Source organism: Monodon monoceros, unplaced genomic scaffold (assembly GCF_005190385.1).
Source record: "Monodon monoceros isolate NGI ecotype Baffin Bay Population unplaced genomic scaffold, NGI_Narwhal_1 Super_Scaffold_1, whole genome shotgun sequence".
In the NCBI taxonomy this organism is placed as follows: Eukaryota; Metazoa; Chordata; class Mammalia; order Artiodactyla; family Monodontidae; genus Monodon; species Monodon monoceros.
The window spans coordinates 76959678-76977206 of record NW_021703765.1 but is presented as its reverse complement, the minus strand read 5'-3'; the positions used below and the strand labels follow the sequence as shown (position 1 = coordinate 76977206).

General features: G+C 51.2%; 1 protein-coding gene across 1 annotated transcript in view; it reads right to left on the bottom strand.

Annotated features, from left to right (window-relative positions):
• The window catches only part of HSPB8 (heat shock protein family B (small) member 8), a 12985-nt gene extending 3238 nt beyond the window's left edge, over nucleotides 1-9747 (bottom strand). Inside the window, exons 1-2 of the mRNA XM_029216974.1 lie at nucleotides 8913-9747; nucleotides 3073-3136 (exon numbers count right to left, since the gene is read on the bottom strand). Of these exons, the coding sequence (XP_029072807.1) occupies nucleotides 3073-3136; nucleotides 8913-9279 (431 nt within the window). The 5' untranslated portion in view covers nucleotides 9280-9747. The remainder of the gene's footprint in view (nucleotides 1-3072; nucleotides 3137-8912) is intronic.
• Nucleotides 9748-17529: the final 7782 nt, after the last annotated feature.

The window sequence follows — 17529 nt, the reverse complement described above, 5'->3', positions numbered from 1 at the left end:
CATTTTTGGATTGGGTTGTTTGTTTTTTTGATATTGAGCTGCATGAGCTGCTTGTAAACTTTGGAGATTAATCCTTTGTCAGTTGCTTCATTTGCAAATATTTTCTCCCATTCTGAGGGTTATCTTTTCATCTTGTTTATGGTTATAGCATCCTTTTCAAGATGAGACAAAATTAAAACTCTACATCTTTTAACATGACTCCTGCCACACCACCGGGGTCACTAAATGGCAGATCAGATAGACACCACGGAGGATGTGGAGCAAAGACACTCACGTCTGCTTTGGTTCTGGGCATCCTCCATTGATGACTTTCGGCATCCCCTGGCCTCTCACTCCAGTTGGGTGTGGAAAAGCCCCCATCTCCAGGCTTTGCCCTGCACCCAACCTGACTGGCAAATTCCAAGACCTCTCCCTCTCTCCCTCATCCAGTTAAAACAGGGTCTTTCACATGGGGAAGGATGTGTTGAGAAGAATTCCTAGCCGTGGCTGAGGCAAACGGCTGGAGCATCCTGTCTGGGAGGATATCTCCAAGGAAGAATCTCAGCCTGGCTGAAGGAGCTTCCCTGGCCTCTAGTGACTGGAGCTTTTCCTGGGAGAGGCAATGAGACCTCTGAGATGGGGCTAAAGCCATCCCAGACCCCAGTCCCACTGCTTGGTGTCTGGAGTCTGGGCAGAGCCAGGAGGTCCCAGGAGTCCCAGCTGCTCTTGTGTGATTCCAGCCTTGTGGAATCTTTAATAATTTTAATTCCCATGGGCTGGGCACTGAGTCTGTACACATCCTCTCATTCCCCATCCTTAGGGAAAGAGGGATACAGGAACAGAAGTTCAGAGCAGTTCAGCATTTTGCTGCAAGTCACCCACTCAGTCATGGAGCTGGGACTCCCTACACGCAGAGGCGAGGTTCAAAAATATTTAACAACTGGCGCAGCTGGACCAACCAGAATGGATGGATCCATGCCGAAGTGATGGAGGAGGGTCCTGGGGGCCCTTTAGTCGCTGGAATGTGGAGAGGCTTGCAGGGTCCAGGGACAGCGTTGGGATGACTGGTTGACTAAGGAGAGCCTCTGGGGGGCTCCTGGCCATGTCAGTCCAGTGTCCTAACAAGCAGCCCAGCTCAGCTGCCGAGCCTCTAGCAGCTTTAGGCACTTCTATCTGGTCAAGTAACTCCCCGCAAGCTGTTTCCCCGGAGGCCTCGGAGATGGTGAGATCCATGGAAATGGCTGTCTTTTAGAGATGATGAATTTGCTGACTTCTTTCCGGTTCAGTCCCTTTCACAGCTCTGCCCTGCCTGTGACTCCATCCTGAGACCTTATTTCAGTCTCTTAAAAGAAACATCAGGGCTTCCCTCGTGGCGCAGTGGTTAAGAATCTGCCTGCCAATGCAGGGGACAGGGGTTCGAGCCCTGGTCTGGGAAGATCCCACATGCCGTGGAGCAACGAAGCCCGTGCGCCACAACTACTGCGCCTGCGCTCTAGAACCCAGGAGCCGCGACTATGGAAGACTGCAAGCCACAATTACTGAAGCCCGCGCGCCTAGAGCCCGTGCTCCGCAACAAGAGAAGCCACCGCAATGAGAAGCCCGCGCACCACAACGAAGAGTAGCCCCTGCTCACCACAACTAGAGAAAGCCCGCGCGCAACCAAAAATAATAAATAAATTATTTATTAAAAAGAAAGAAAGAAAGAAACATCAGCCCCCTCCCTCCCTCTCTCCCTCATCTCTCCCCCATCAGCAACATTTGTTCCGGCTGGCTGCGGTACTAGGGAAAGGTGTGGGTCTTGGGGATGGCAGGCGAGCCAGGGAGCACGGAGAAGAACAGTTTGGCGTTTGCCTTATCAGAAAGTGGCTGCAGCCTTTTAAGTACTCCAGAGGCACCCGGTGGGTTAGGAATGGGCACATGGCAGGAGAGACAGGACTACAGAATCCTAAAGCTGAAAGCAGCCTCAGAATTCGGTTTGTGCAATCTCTCCAGACACAGGATATCTTTGCCAGGGCGAGGGGAGGAGTTAAGATTCAGTAACAAAACAATAATAGTAACAACAAACCACCACTTATGGGGACCTGCTGTGTGCCCATCACAGTGCAGTGATCTCACTTCCTTTTCAGCATCCATCCCTTTCACAGGTGAGGAAAGGGCATTCCTTGCTCAAGGAACGAACACGGTGAACTCAGAGTTCAAAGGTCTGTTTGGGCTGTTCTAGATGCTAATTTTAACGACCTTGGGTATGTCCTTTCACTTCTGGGAGATTTTGTTTCCCCATAATACAAGGAGGGTAATGTCTCCTTTCCCCACTGCATACCTTTGCTGCAAAGGTGAAATGGGACTGGGAAGAGACTTTGGAGCCAGAAGTGCACATCGGTGGAAGGACGCCAATTAGGGGGAAGGTGAGTCTCTTCTGCCTACAGTTGTTGCCATCGGGGCCTCAGTGTGGCTTTGACTCATTGGCTCAGCCTGCTGGTCTTTCTGCTGCTTGTATAAGCCCCCCCACACCCCACCCCGCCCCCTGCCTCAGCCCTTCTCACTCCCCTCAGCAAAACCGGCCCTTCCTTTGTCCCAGTCTCTCAGCCTGAAGACCCCTCTAGGTGGTGAGTAGTGATGACAGCAGGACACCTTCCAGCCCAACTCACGTGCATGCTCTAGGGAAGGCGCGCGTTCTCCTGGCCACGGGAGACCTAGAGCAAGCAGCCTTCGAAAGATTCTATTGGGGAATTTGGGGCATCATATCACATGGGTGGGCGAGTGCCCCAATTTTCACGGAATTGTGGACAAGTCATTTCGCCTTTCCTATTCTCGGATTCTTCATCTACAGAATGGGATTGTTAATCCCACCCCACGGGGCACTGAGCAGATGACTTGGCACAACCTACGTGCCGCCCTTTCTGGGAACCTATTGCACGTTTGCTGTGATACCTTCTCCCCTTTAGGTGCAAGGGTTCAATTCCCTGCCCTGGGGGCAGGAGTGTGTATCTTGAAGTAGAGATGCCCAAGAGGGAGAGACCTCAGATCTCAGGTCCCAGGCATCCCCACTTCCACTCCAATCCTACCCTGAAATCCAGCTGCCACGTTACTTACTGGATTTTCTTTGTGAAGTTCTTGGAAACAATGCCACCTTCTTGCTGCTTCTCTTCATGTTTACCTGGAAGGGAGAAGAAAGCCATGTGTCAGCGGCTATGTCCCTCGGGCATCATTCAGGACTCAGGCTCAGATGTAAAACCTGCCCCGGCCTCGCTGTGTGGCTCGGGGCTTGGTCTAGAGGCTCCGGTTGTCTGAGCCTCTGGTCCCTCATCTGCTAAGTGGACCCACTTGATACCACCTCCCAGGCTGTCGTGAAGATGCAGTAAGACAACAGGCAGGTCAGGAGGCCTTGACCGTGGTTTGTAGATGATTATGCGTTAGACTTGGGAAATTACAGAGTCTATCTCCTGTCTTCTAAGATGTGGCATGGCATCTTCAAAGCCTTGCGTCTCACCCCTCTCTCCTAACCAGCCAGGAGACCCCTGAGGCCAACATCCCAGAATGGGTGAGAGGAAAAATGTGGGGCTAGTTTGCCACCCAGCTGGCTTTATAATGCACAGAGCCCTTTCCCAGCTCTGAGGATGGGCCTCTTTCTCCCTCAGTTACCGATGTGAAAACTGAGGCCCAGGGATGGGTCTAAGGGCACCCAGCAAGTGCATGGCAGCCCCAGTCTCAGAACCAACTCTTGGAATCGAAGCCAAGGGCTGGGGTCCGATGCCCCTCTGCCTGTTCCAGCTTCCAGTTAGTTATTTGGGCCCCATTATCTGTACTGAGTCCTGAAAGAACTGCCTGGAAATAATGCTTCAACCTGCTAAAAGAAAACAACACCCTAAGGGGGCTTTCCTGAGAAATGACACATTAGTCGCCATGGATGTGAAATTCCACCCACCCCTCCTCCTCCAGGCTGGCAGGCGAGGGCTTTTTTTCTTTCCTTAGGAAGGAAAAATATGAAATTACAAGAAGGCTTAGGCGCAAACTGGCTGTCGTCTGCAATTTATGTAACAAATTCTGAGCCCGTTGGCCATCCCCGCTTTTTTTTTTTTAAATGGAGAGAGTATCTCTAATTTCTCTTTAAACAAATCGGATTAGCGCCTGGCAGAGCCATCAGGCTCCTATTATTACTCATTCCTCATTTGTGGCGCCACATTCCAGGGCCAAGAACCCTCATTTACCCGCGGACATCCTTCTGAGGGGCTTTGGAACTAGACTGTAAATAACCTTGTGTAATACAGTGTCTTACTGCAGTCAAGATTTTAAGCTGATAATTTATAGGTGATTACATTATTCATTACCTTTTTATTATTCATTATTCCTTTATTAATAACATTTTTTCTGATTACAAGATAACGCATGTGTATGTTTGAAAATGTAGAAAAGAAAAAAACATCAAAACCCTCCATAATTCCATCACCCCAAGGAAACCACATTTTTGTATACGTTCCAGACTTTTCTATGTTACTTAGAAATGCATACATGTTATATAGTATAGACGTATATCACCCATTTTATCAAATGAGATCATACTGTATGTTACACCTGAAAATTGTTTTTCTCTCTTACTGACGCGTTATAATTATTTTTCCATATTATAGCGAATATTCACTGCCAACCTGACTTTTAATGGCTGCGGGGAGATATAAGTTCATTTAGCCAATCCCCGGCTTTGGGGCACTGAGAGTGTTTCTGACATCAGAAAGAACCTCACCGTACTGAACATTCTTGTAGCTAGGTCTTCACACCTGGCCTCATGACTTCCTAGGATAAATTCCAAGCTCTAGAATTTCGAAGCCTTGCTCTATATGTTGTAAATTTCCCTTAGGAAAGGCTGCATTAACGTAGTCTCCCGCCAGCTGGGCGGAAAGGGGTACATTTACAGGAATTCATTTTTCAACGGGAGTGTCTGGCTAACCAGAACATACTATTCTGCCAACATGCTGCCTCTTGAAGCTCAGAGAGTTTATTCTGACCTGCCAAGTCCGTGACCACCAGCTGACCAGCTCTGATACAGGCCTGTGGCCAGAGGAACACTGTCTGTCCCCTGGTCCCCTTCCCAAAGCCTGGGCCTCCGGAGACCTGCTTCCCCTGGGGACAGGCCAGTGCCTCTGACTCAGCCCTTTTGCACACTTGCTGTCCTGGCAATAATAAATGATAATGATGGTGATGGTGAGAATAATAATAGCAAACTCTTATATTGCAGCACTTCCTTGGTGTCCGCCACTGTTCTAAGCACCTTACCGATATCAACTGTTCAATTTTCACAAAAACCTTAGAAAGCAGGTACTTTTATTATTACCATTTTGTGGATAGGGAAATGGAAGTTCAGAGAGGTTAAGTGATGTGCCCCAGGTCACACAGCTTGGAAGTGCTGGAGCAAAGACTCCAAGGCAGGGATGTGGGTTGGGGATTGGAGTCCCTGCTCTGACATTTCCCAGCACATCTCTCTTCTTCTCTACAATGGCGGTGACAACAACTTCCTAGGAGCCAATGAGTCACAGAATTGCTTTGAAAGTTGTAAAAATACCATGTGAAGGTGAATGCTTGTGGTTTATTTTGATACTGGGGGAAAAAACTGACCCACAGAAGCTAAACCTCTCTGTCCATGCTCTGAAAATAGGGTACTGGGGTTGTGGGGGAGGATCTCTAAGCAAAGGCAGCTCCGTAAAGGGGGGCTTGGGGGAGGGGGTTAAGCTGGGTGAGAGAGGGTTTTGCTAGGAGGCCCCTGCTGAAGCTTAATTTGCATGGTATTTAGATATCTATTTACTGGGGCAGCTTAAGGATTACGACTGATTTTTAATTTCTTATTTTGCTTTCCTGTCTACATTTTCTACCATGGAAATATTTTATGTTGGTAAACAAAAAAGCAATTATTATGAAAAAAACAAAAAAACGAACCCATCTGGAGGCCAGGGGAAGCTAGAGGTCCCTCACAGCCACCGAGAAATGTAGGTGCCAAGAAGCAGCATCAGCACTTCGGGGAAAGCCATCGGCCCAGCTGAAGAAAGAAGGGGCTGTTTCCAGGGGAGGCAGAGGCCCTGGGATTCAGGAGAGGGGGTGGAATAAAGCCTCTGGCTTTCCAGTCCCTTCCTTGGCCAGGGCCTGGGCCAGCGGCCCATGAAGAGAACATTTCTTGGCTGGTGGCTGCAGGGTGGGGGAGGGGTATATGTGAGGCATGATGGAAACCATCTAGTCTAGCATTTTCCAAAAATTCCCTGGGCCTAGACACTCATATGCGGTCAGATAAGACAGGGCTACCTCTCAGAGATTCATAAACGCCATTAGCAAATTCAATGCTCTGATAAGTCCTGCAGTGAGGAGACCTGCATTTATCAGATGCCCAGTGATATCTTAAAACACACCATTTGGCAAATACTGATCTAGTCCAACTCCTCATAAGACCAAGGGTAAAGCTGAGGCCCAAGAGGTCGTAGGATTTGTCCCAGGCCACTCAATTAGAAGCAGATCCAGCCATCCTGACTTGGAACTACCTAAGCAGGCCTGGCTTTGAATTTCAGACCTTGCCATGGAGAAGCAAGTGATCTCGGGTGACTTAGTCTCTCTGGGCCTCAGTTTCCTCATCTGTAAAATGGGTGCAACAAGCCTACGCATATTTCCTTGGAAGTCCATGTGAGGAACCAGTGAACCAACATCTGGCTGCGTTTAGCACAGTGCCCTGCACAAACAGCTTGAGGAAGAATGGGTGTGTCATTAAGTGAGGTAGGATGGGAGACTGATCTGACTTCCCACGTCCCTTGGAAGTTGCTGTTCAAACGGAGCCCCTGATAATCGATTTGATTTTTTAAATCCCTGTTATAAAAATCTCTGTATGTATTCTTGGGGGATTTGGATTCTGTCAAGCCGATGCTGCTAAGTGCACAGCTGTGAGGCATTTTCAACCTGAGAAGGCTTTGTCTGTCTTTGTCTTATTTAAGCCCCCAATGACCCCATTTTACAGATGTGGAAGCTGAGGCTAGGTGACCCACTCGAAGCCTCTGGGTTAGTACGGTACTCAGCTGGGATCTCAGCCTGGAGCTGCCAGACCCCACCTAGAAAGGAGGATGGAGAGGAAAAAGCTCTCCAGGCTGGACAGAGTTCTCCTGAAGGGGCCACAGGGCATGGGACACCCTCCACCCTGGGGCGGAAGCCTCTGGGACCCTAATTCAAACAAAGACAGGAGGAGCGGTGATAATAATCACCTTGTTTGCAGAGTGTCAGGCAGACACTAGTATTAGCTCCATTTTACAGACACTCTGCATTTATTATCATGGATCGTCTGCACGTACTTAATCTTCCCTACAGCCTTGCAAGATGGATATTATTATGATCTCCACTCTTCAGATGGGGAAGCCGAGGCTCAGAGCAGTGAGAAGACTTTCTTGTCCATATCCATTCAGAGATTGAACAGCGGTGGTGGGATTTGAACCTGGGTCTCAAAGAACATCTAGCGTTTATGTAGGTATGTATGCACGTAGGTATGTATGCAGTTTTGGGGCCTTAATATTCTAGTAACATCAAAACAATGCCGATCCCTTGTGTTTTAGGCGCTATGTACACACTTTACTTGCGTCATCTAAGACGAAAATCCTTAGGCCGTGTAACCATTTGAACCCCAAATTCCAGGTAAGAAAACAAAGCCCAGAGAAATGGTTTCAGGCGTCTGGCACCCTGGCCATCTCCCTCCACCCACATAAGGCCCCAGAATGCCGCCTGGCCCACCACACCCTCCGGAGCCTCTGATGTTTATAATTCTGCCCTGGGAGCCTTTGAAACTCCCCCTGAAGACTGCTCTGCTGGGGCTAGTCCCTACCCAGCCTGTTTGCAGTGGCTTTTATTGATTTTCCAGCAGGTAGAGCCTGCCAGGAACATGCTTTTTAATGGAACATTAATTGGGAGGGAAGGGACAGAAAGCTTTTCCCCTGCTGCCCTGCTTCGCAGGGACTGAGCGTCCATCTCCTCTTTCCTCTTCCCCAAAACATTCCCTCTCCCAGGCTGGGATGTGGGCAGGCCCAGACTCTGCCTGCTGCTAACTCACGGCGTGACCTTGGACGAGTGCCCACCTGGGCCTTAGCCTCCTCAGCTGCAAAATGGGACTAGCCACCTCTGCTTCTCAAGGCTGGAGTGAAGATTATTTGAGAGCAGGAATATAAAAGCTGTAGCCCTTGGCACCTGGTAGGTGCTCAACAAATTGTCAACTTGCTTCTGGCCTCCCAATTCCCAGACAGCCGGGGTTGGAATCCTTGGTGATCTTGGGTGGGTTACTTTAACCTCTCTGTGCCTCAGTTTCCTCATCTGTAAAAAAGAGGAGACAAGCCCCGCCCCTTCTGCTTGTGTTCATTGAGATGCCACAGGTAAAGCTCTGAGCACGGTGCCTGGGAGACCGTAAGCGCTCGACCAGGGTTACCACGTCGCAGCCTTATAATGACAATTATGCCTCAGTTTCCTCATCTGGGACAAGGGAAGGTGTTTCTCTTGAAACCTGAGCTAGTTACTAACACTGTCATTACACAGCATCAAACACCCCCTTCCGGACTGTGTCGTGATGCTTGGGTACGTGAACCCCACTTCTTCTTTGGCTTTTTACTCCTATGTCTGTTAAACTTATTCTTTATATTAAATTCTCTCTCTTAGGACATGCAACGTGATTTCTATTCCCCTGCCTGTTGGCTGGCTGATGCAGCACCCAAAGCCCCCAGCAGCTGAATCAGGTTAAAATTCCCCCTAGGAGCTGGAAGAGGAGAGCTTTTCTGTAAAGAGAACTTTTATGGGCTGCATTCCTGAGCCCTGAAGTCACCTGTGTCATGCAGCCACAGCGTCCCCTCCAAAGGAGCGTTCTCTTGGCTCTTCCGGGTCTGAGGTCTACACCCCCTCCCCGGCTTCTCTCCTTCCTGCCCCCCACTCACCAGACACCTCCACGTATCCGTCCTTGGTCTTTACCATCAGCTCCTCCGGCTTAAAGCTGTGCACATTAACACACACTTTCCAGGGCTCCCCGGGGAAAGGGGGCGGGCTCCTGCCCTCGGCAGGCACCCCAAATCTGGCCACAGCAGAGGGCCCCCGGGGCACCATGCCCGACCTCAGGGTCCCCGGCCAGGCGGAGGAGAGTCGAGGCAGGGCCCAGTTGGGCCAAGGGGCAGTCAAGTCGTCGGGGAAGGGGTCCATGCCGAAGCCATCATCCAGCAGGCGGGAGGACAGAGATGAGTCCCGGAAGGGGTCCCGGCGCCGGCGGCTCGTGTAATGGCAGGGGAAGGGCATCTGACCATCAGCCATGGCGGCTGCTGAGCTGGAGGGGAAACAGAGGCTCAGAGAGAGGGAGCCACCTGCCCAAGGTCACACAGCAAGGTGATGTGGGTGCACTGGCCTTCCAAGGTTATTCTTCAGCTTCGGAAAATGCCACTGCCAAGGACAGAGGCACACACCAGGCTGGGGTCCCAGCCTCGCAAGACTCTCCAGCCACCAAAGGCGACCCTTGGCCAGTGCAGCAGAATTCTCAAGGACCCCTCTCCACACAGCCTCACCGGAGATGAGCCAGCCACCGTCCGCCCAGGCCGTCCAGGCTGTCAGCCAGAGCCGCTGAGTGGAGCGGAGAGCTTAATAAACCGGGAACGCAGGTCTAGAAACTTCTTGCTTCTCCTGGGCTGGGTGCCTTCTATTTATTCCTGCTTCGGGCTGGAGGCGGGTTCTGCAAGCACCTCCTGTCACAGGAGTATTCAGAGGTGATGAACCAGCCCCGGAGAATCTGCGGAGGGGACAGCTGGGCTCCCGGGGGGCTGGGAGGGGCCTTCGCGGCCAAGTTCTGCCAGCCTCTCCGGACTCTCCTCCCCCAGCTCGGCTGGGCTCAGCTCCGCCCTCCCTCCCGCTCCCTTCCCCCCAGAGCCTGCCCGCCCCTAGCGGGGCACTAAGGCCTGGCTATTAATAACCCTCGCCTGGCTGAGGGCTCAGATCAGCCTCCTGAAATACCTTCTCCAGAGCCTGCAGCATCCTGCCTCCCCACTGGGGACCCGCGGAAGGGGAGGAGAGAGACGGGAGCCAGTGGATGGGAAGGCAGGTGACCCTGGGTTGCAATCCCCCCTTCCAAGCCTCCAGCATCCTCAAGCTCTCAGAGCTTGCCTTCTGAGGGGCGTAACATTCTTCCCCAGGTGGCTCTGAGCTGTCAGCTTTCCCACCTGTAAAATGGATGTAATAGTAGCCTCCTCAGGGATGTATCATGAGGTCATCCTCCTTAAGCATTTAGCAAACCATCACTTTTATATTTTCAATGTTGATTCTCAACTACATGACGCTTGCTACATGCCAGGCCCTGTTCCAAATGCTTCACAAACATTAGCTTTGCGTCATCCTCACCAACAATCCCGTGAGGTGAGAGCAGTGCGATGATCCCCATTCTACAGGTGAGGACACTGTCATAGGAAGTGTTATCCAATGGTAGCTTCTATTATGGTGATGACAGTTAATAATGATAATTATCCAAAGGTGCTCTATTCAAGCAGAGTGTCTGGTCTGGAATTCCAAGCCCAGAGAGGACCTATTTTCTAGACTTCCCTGCCCCTCCCAGGTAGCTCAGAGAATGAGTCTGTAAATTGTCCTTTAACCTAAAGGCCCCTCGAGCTTGGGTTCCTCTTTCATCTGTCCCCAGCAGGTGTGCAGTTCGGGGCGTGCTATGACCCCTCTACGGGCTTAGGGTCGGGACCCTGCCTTCCTCGTGGGCTGGGGTGGGCTGCGGGGTGTTAAGGAATTCAGTGAGTCATCGGTTGAGATATCGGTTTGGTATTAAGCAGTTGAGGCACATGAGGCAGTTTGCTAAAAATAATAGTACGGAGGGTGACAACACCACCATTGTTTACTGTTCCCTGCGGACCTGCCACGGTGGTGAGCAGTTGCAGATGTTATCGCCCTAAACCCTCACAACAGCAGTGTGGGCGCTGTCACCATGCCCATTCTGCAGGTGAGGAAACAGAGGCGCAGAGCGTGGCCTGTGCACACCGCTGGGGGGCGGCAGGGCCTGGGTGGGAACCTGCAAGTCTGGGCTGAGCTGACAGACCCAGACCCCGCTGCCTTCTCCTGGGGCCGAGAGGGGAAGATGGAGGCGCCCCCATCCCAAGTGACTGGGGTGAGATCAACGTGCTGGAAGCTTCAGGCTGACGTCACGTTGGGCACCGAGGCCTCAGCTCTCTCTGTAATTACAGCGGGGTGAGGCTGGCTGGGTGTGGAGCCAGGAATGGGGAGAATCACTGCATGACACACAGAAGAAAGCTGGCCCTGCCTGCGACCTGAGCAGGGGCTGGAGAGGTTTCCGAGCAGGGCTGGGGGTGGGGCAGTGTTCGCCTTCCTAAGCGCAAGTCTGCTGGTGGGTGTGGTCTAGAAGATGCTGCTTCTCCTTCCTCCCAGTCTTCCCTTCGATAAAGGCTGGGGAGGGGGTGGGGAACACAGGCTCAGTGACCTCACCTACCTTCTCATTTCACTGATGATTGCGGCATTCAGGCCAGCAGGAGGGAAGAGGCTGCTGTGCAGCTAGAAAATAGCGACAGCAATCATTAGCATTTATCTGGCACTTTCCATGTGCCAGGTTCTGTTCTAAGCACTTTAAATTTATGTGTATTAACTCAGCTAATCCTCCCTACAACTCCATGAGGAAGGGACTTTTATTATCCCCATTTAACAGATGAGGAAACTGAGGCACGGGGAGAGGATGTGTCTTGCTCCTGTCTATATGCCCAATTAAGTAGCAGAGCTGGGATTTGAACCTCAGAAGTTTCACTCCTGATCCCTCTGCTGTACTGCCTCTTGTAATCATAGTCACTGCTCACGTTGATTGAGCACTGACTGTGTACCAGGCCCTGTGTCCAGCACTTTCATTCATCGCCTCAATGAATCCCTGTAGTTCAGAGAGGTGAAGCCACCTGCCCCGGGCCACACAGCTGGCTGAGGACTGGAACTCGAGCCAGTGGGATGTGGGAGACCCCAGTAATCAGAATGGGACAATATTGCCCAGGCCTTGTCTGGCGATCCTCCTGCGTGCCTGTCGTCCTTTGCCCGCCCCCCCCCCCCGGGTGCTTCCTATGTTTCTGGGTCAGGCCAGCCTTCTGTTTTGGGAAGCTGAGCAGGGAGGCAGCTGCTGGCCCTGCTGACAGGCGGCCTGGAGAGGAGTCAGCGAGCACACAGGGAGAGTGGTCAGTAAGCCCTGCAGGCTGTGGGCGGGTGGCAGGTGAAGTATGGGGTCAGCTCCGGGAGAGGCGGGGGGTGGGGGCAGGGGGTGGGTGGGGGGGAAGGGCCTCCAGGCTGGCTCTCAGGGAAGGAAAGACCCCGGTGGGGCTGGGGAGGGGGCGATGCTACACCCCAGGTCCTGGAACAAGGGTTCTCTTGGCTGCCATCCTCTTGGAGCTTTCACACAGGAAGGTCCACAATTAATCCTCAGACAGACAGCCCAGGGGGAGGGTGACATCACCCTGCATTCTGGAAACGGGGGCCCTGGGACAAGAAACAGCAGCCTAAATTCACACAGGTAGTGCCAGGACAAAGACCCAGGCTGATTCTGTGCAAGTTCTTTCCACTGCCGTGAGAAACCCAGGTTCTCTCCCTCCCCAGCCTTTACCCCTTCACCTGCAGGTAGAGTCACGATGGGGGTGGGGTCTGTGGGAGCTGAAGGGGGGGCTCTATGAAGCCCTCCAAGGCATGGCTTTCTGGATGTCATTTTTGCCTAAAGTTTGCCGTACAACTCCAGGGGTCCGGACTCTTGCTCTGGGCGTGGAGGCGGGTTCTGGCAGCCTTCCCAATTCACTCAGGCTCCAGGTCCAGGAAGACCCAGCTCAGAGTTCCCTCTCTCGGTCGCGCCCAGAGCCAGCTTGCTCCCCAGCAAACAGGAGGCAAGAATGATCATGCCTTTTTCCCTTCCTTTTCTCAGCTCCCCTGTGGGTGACAGTAATGGGATTTCCAGTATCTTCAGCTCCACAAGAGCAGGATCCTTGGGCATCTCGTTCACAGCAGCATCCCCTGTGCCTAGAAGGGCACCTGGTACATGACGGGAGCTCGGGAGATCTTGGCTGAGCAGATCATGTCTTATTTTCGCTGCGTCTGAACTGCCTTGCTACGTGTGACAGACTCCACACACAGTGACAGCACTGGAATATTAACTGAAATTTCCGGAGTGCCTAGAAGGTGCCAGGCACCGAGCTGAATGCTCTCCAAGCATGTTTTTACTCAATCTTTACAACAGCCCTCTGCCCTGCAGTTTGTACTATCATCACCCCAGTTTTACGGATGAGGAAACTGAGGCTCAAGGCATGATGTAACTTGCCCAAGGCCACCAGCTTGTGGGCTCCGAACCCAGGTGTGTCTGAACTTCAAGCCCTTCTTCTGCTGCACACCCATACACACATGTGATTAATAAATAAAATTAAAAACAACCCACATGGTCGCTCCCTTAACAAGCCGATACCCTCCCAATCCCATGCAGGTGGTGCTTGTTTATTAAGCTCTAGCTTCCTCCTACCATTGTCTCCAAAGTTCTCTCCAGACGGCTTCCTCTGACCACCTCTAAAAGTAATTATGATAGTCCTAATCACAATTAAAATAGCAAAATTTAACATTTGGTACCAGTTGTGCTTTATGTATCAACTTAATCGTCAGCCAAATCGCTCTGAAATCGCTATCGTTATCTCCATTCATAGATGATGATACTGAGCCACAGAGAGGTTAAATAACTCTTTCAAGGCACACAGCTACCAAGTGGCAGAGCTGATATTCAAATCCAGGCACACTGGCTCCAGAGTCTGTGCTCCTAACCACTCCGTGATTCTGTGAATAACAACAATCAAAACAACGAAACAGTAATGAACCCACCGTTATTCTAGACCGGTTAGGTCAAGACCAAGCTCTGCTAAAGGCCCTGTCTGTCTTCTCTCTTCATCCTCATAAAAACCCTATGAGGCAGTGGGATACCGTTAATCCTGTTCTATGTGGAAAAGTCTAAGGCACAGGGTCAGGTCTGTGCTGACTGGCTCCTAAGCCTATAACTTCGGCTGCCCAGTAAGCTGGGCCGCCTGGCCCCCGCTGTACGCCTGGCCAGAGCACCAGCTCTCCAAACCCAGCCGGGCCCAACAGACCGCAGCTGAGCTGCAGGTCACGGCCCACCTCTCCCTTCATCTTCTCACTGGGCCTTCCTCTCTAGAACTTTCTACCAGTCCGTCCAGACCTTCCCAGTAGAACGACACCAGGACACACTCACATTTGGGAGCCTGGAGGCTGCCTGGGGTGAGCCATCATGGTGTCAACCAGAGGATCCTTACGTGTTACTGACGTGAAAGGTGCTCAGAGCCGGGGCGGGGGCAGGGGCTCGGTGGACTCCGCGGAGGGGGTTGGATCTCAGCTGCATGTGGCTCCAGAACGGAGTCAGGGGTCAGCTCTCTCCACCCATCTTCAAAGATGGACAGCCCTGGCTAACGGCTCTCAGGGGCCCCTTTACTTATTCCCCATTATTTATTCCTTTTATCAGGACTTCTGAGACCCCTTTCATAACTCAAATAGTTATTCTGAGCCAGGCAACCAGATTTTTAAGGAGTGAGAGTGCCAGCATTGACTACTTATAAAAGACAGTACAACATGGTGGGTAAGAATGTGAACACACGCTGATTGAATCCTGTTAGCTGTGCTGCTCTGGGCAAGTGTCTTAGCCTCTCTGAATCTCTGTCTTGCCAGCTGTAAAATGGGGATGATAACAGTACCTATCTCACAGGGTAATTGTCTGCACAGGTTGTGAGGGGGACATGGTCAAGGAGGTCGGTATGTGCCAGGTGACGTAGGGCCTCGTAGACCCCACTAAGGAGTTAGACTTTGTCCTGAGCACTTTGAAGATCCACTGACCTGTCTGGAGAGGGAGGGTGATGTGATGAGATGTGAGATTCTAGAAAAATCACGAGCTGCTTATGGAGAGTGTATTACAGGGCAAGACTCCAAGGAGACCAGTAAAGATTTTGTTGTAGGATCTGGGGAAGATGGTGGCCTGGGCTAGGAGAGGCCTGGCCTGTTGGCTGAGAAGAGGTGAAGGGTGGATATAATCCTTGATACAGTAAAGAAGCAGAAGCAATTTGACCATGGGATTGGATGGGAGGGGAAGGTTAGGAGTTTTTAGACCTGGGCGACCAGGTGGATGGTGGTGCCGTGCAATGAACATGTGAGGACAAGCAGATATGGGGAGTGAAGGGACCCATTCGTTCATTTACTCTTTTATTCATTCACTTCGTATTTATTAAGTTCTTACGTGCCAAGCACTACCCTAGGGGCTAGAGAAATCAGTGAACAAGGCGAAAGTCTCTGTTCTCACATCGATCAATAAACAAATAATCCAATCAACAATTTAAATACCTTCAGATGGGGCTTCCCTGGTGGTGCAGTGGTTGAGAGTCCGCCTGCCGATACAGGGGACGTGGGTTTGTGCCCCGGTCCGGGAAGATCCCACGTGCCACGGAGCGGCTGGGCCCGTGAGCCATGGCCGCTGAGCCTGCACGTCTGGAGCCTGTGCTCCACAACGGGAGAGGCCACGGCAGTGAGAGGCCCGTGTACCGCAAAAAAAAACCCAAAAAAACAAAAAAAAACCTTCAGATGCTGAAAAGTCTTACGAAGGAAGTAAAGGCTCTTAGTTCCATTTCTGATCTGATTTCCCGCTCCCATCCACCCCTTGCTCCCTGAGCTGAAGTCCCAGTGGCTTTCTTTCTGCCCTTGGGACAGAAGAGCCACACTTACTCCAGTCCGAGGACCTTCCAGTCACCTGTGACACTCCCCCCCAAATCTCGGCATCTCTGGTTTCTCACTTTATTTGCGCCTCTACTTAAATGTCACTTACTTGGACAAACCTTCTCCTATCGTATTCTCTCACATCAGCTGGTTTCTTTTTCTTCATAGCCCTGGCCATTAACTGACAGTTACATTCTACCACTCTATTATTTGGGTTTTTTTCTTTTTAATCCATCAGAATGAGAGCTTCACGAGGGCTGAGGGTGGGGACCTTTGTTATTTAGGGCTCTGTCCTTGGCACCTAAAACAGTACCTGGCACATCACTGGGATTCAGTACAATTCTGGGCACTTGGTAGGTAGCAATGCACTTCCAGATGCCACTGTGGTTCAGAAAAGCCATGTAACTAGTTGTGGCCAATGAATTGTGAGCAGAAGTGATGTCTGTCAATTCCAGTCCCAAGCATTTAATATAATAGCCCCAGGGAGACCTCAGCTCCATGAGGGCAGGACCCTTGGGTGATTCACCTTTCCTTCTGCACTCTGGTCACCAACATCATCAATGAGAGGCGTCCCCCTGCTGGATGGGAAATAAAGCTCTGTTCTCGTAAGACTGACATTCGGGCTTTCTTTGTTAGTACAGCATAACCCAGGCTATTCTGATGAATAGGTTTCCAAATTCTGTCCTTTTGTGGTTGTTGGTGTTCCTTCAAGAGAACTTTCTCGGTGCTAGCATCGTTCTGAGGGGTAAGTCATTCTCTCTCCTTCTCTATGGAGAGACCTGGCTGGGAAAGAGGTATCTATTCCTCCCAGTTTGGGACATTTATGCAGAATGCCATTACAAAGCACTTAGCAGAGGGTCGCTCTGAGATCTTTGGGGAGAGCTGGAAAGTCTATAATCTTGAGGTCCCCTTTCCCAGATATCTCTGAGGTCAGAGCAAGAGGTGGTTTGACCAGTTGGTGACCGTGACACCAGGCAACTGCTTTGGAAACTTTTTTTAATTTTAGGTCTGGGGATGACAGCTCTTAGGAGGGCTCAGCCTGAGAGGGTTCTCACGGTCTGTGCTGGGAGGGGGAGGAAGGTTGAAGTCTCTGGGAGGATGTACAGAGATGGACAAGGGGAGATATAAACATGATGTCTCCTTCTCAGGGCTGGCTTAGATTCACCCTGAATGCGAGGTAGGATTAGCTTCAGCTGAGAAGAAAAGAGAGTCAAAATAACAGTGGCTATAAGAATAGAGAGGTTTCGTTCTTCCTAATATTAAAGTCCAGAGACATTCTGTCTGAGCTGGCACGATGCTGTGTTCCCCGCAGACCTTGGGGACTGACCCCCTTCCCTCTTACTGCCGCATCTGTATGGGCTCCATTCCCAAAGCCATCTCATGGACCAAGGAGCCACCTGAGTTCCAGCCACCATGTCCTCATTCCAGCCAGTGAGAAGAAGGAAGGGATGAGGAAGAAACCAAAAGCACACAACGAATCTCTGTTATAGCAACTTCTGGAAGCAACCATGTAAAAATTCTGCCTTTTCTCGCTGGCCAAAATTAGCCACATGGCCACCGTAGCTGCAAGGGAGGATGGGAAATGCAGTCTTTATTCTGGGTGGCCCTGAACCCAGTTAAAAATTGGGGTGGGGGTTATTACTCTGGATGAAAGGGCGATGGCTATCAGGAGGCAACTAGAAACTCTGCTGCATCTTGGGAGAGTAAGGCAGATTTTGCAGAAGAGTCCTAAAATCTTCAAGCTGGGCTCTTTCAGAAAACTGGTGGGAAATATGTACTTCTCTGCACCAA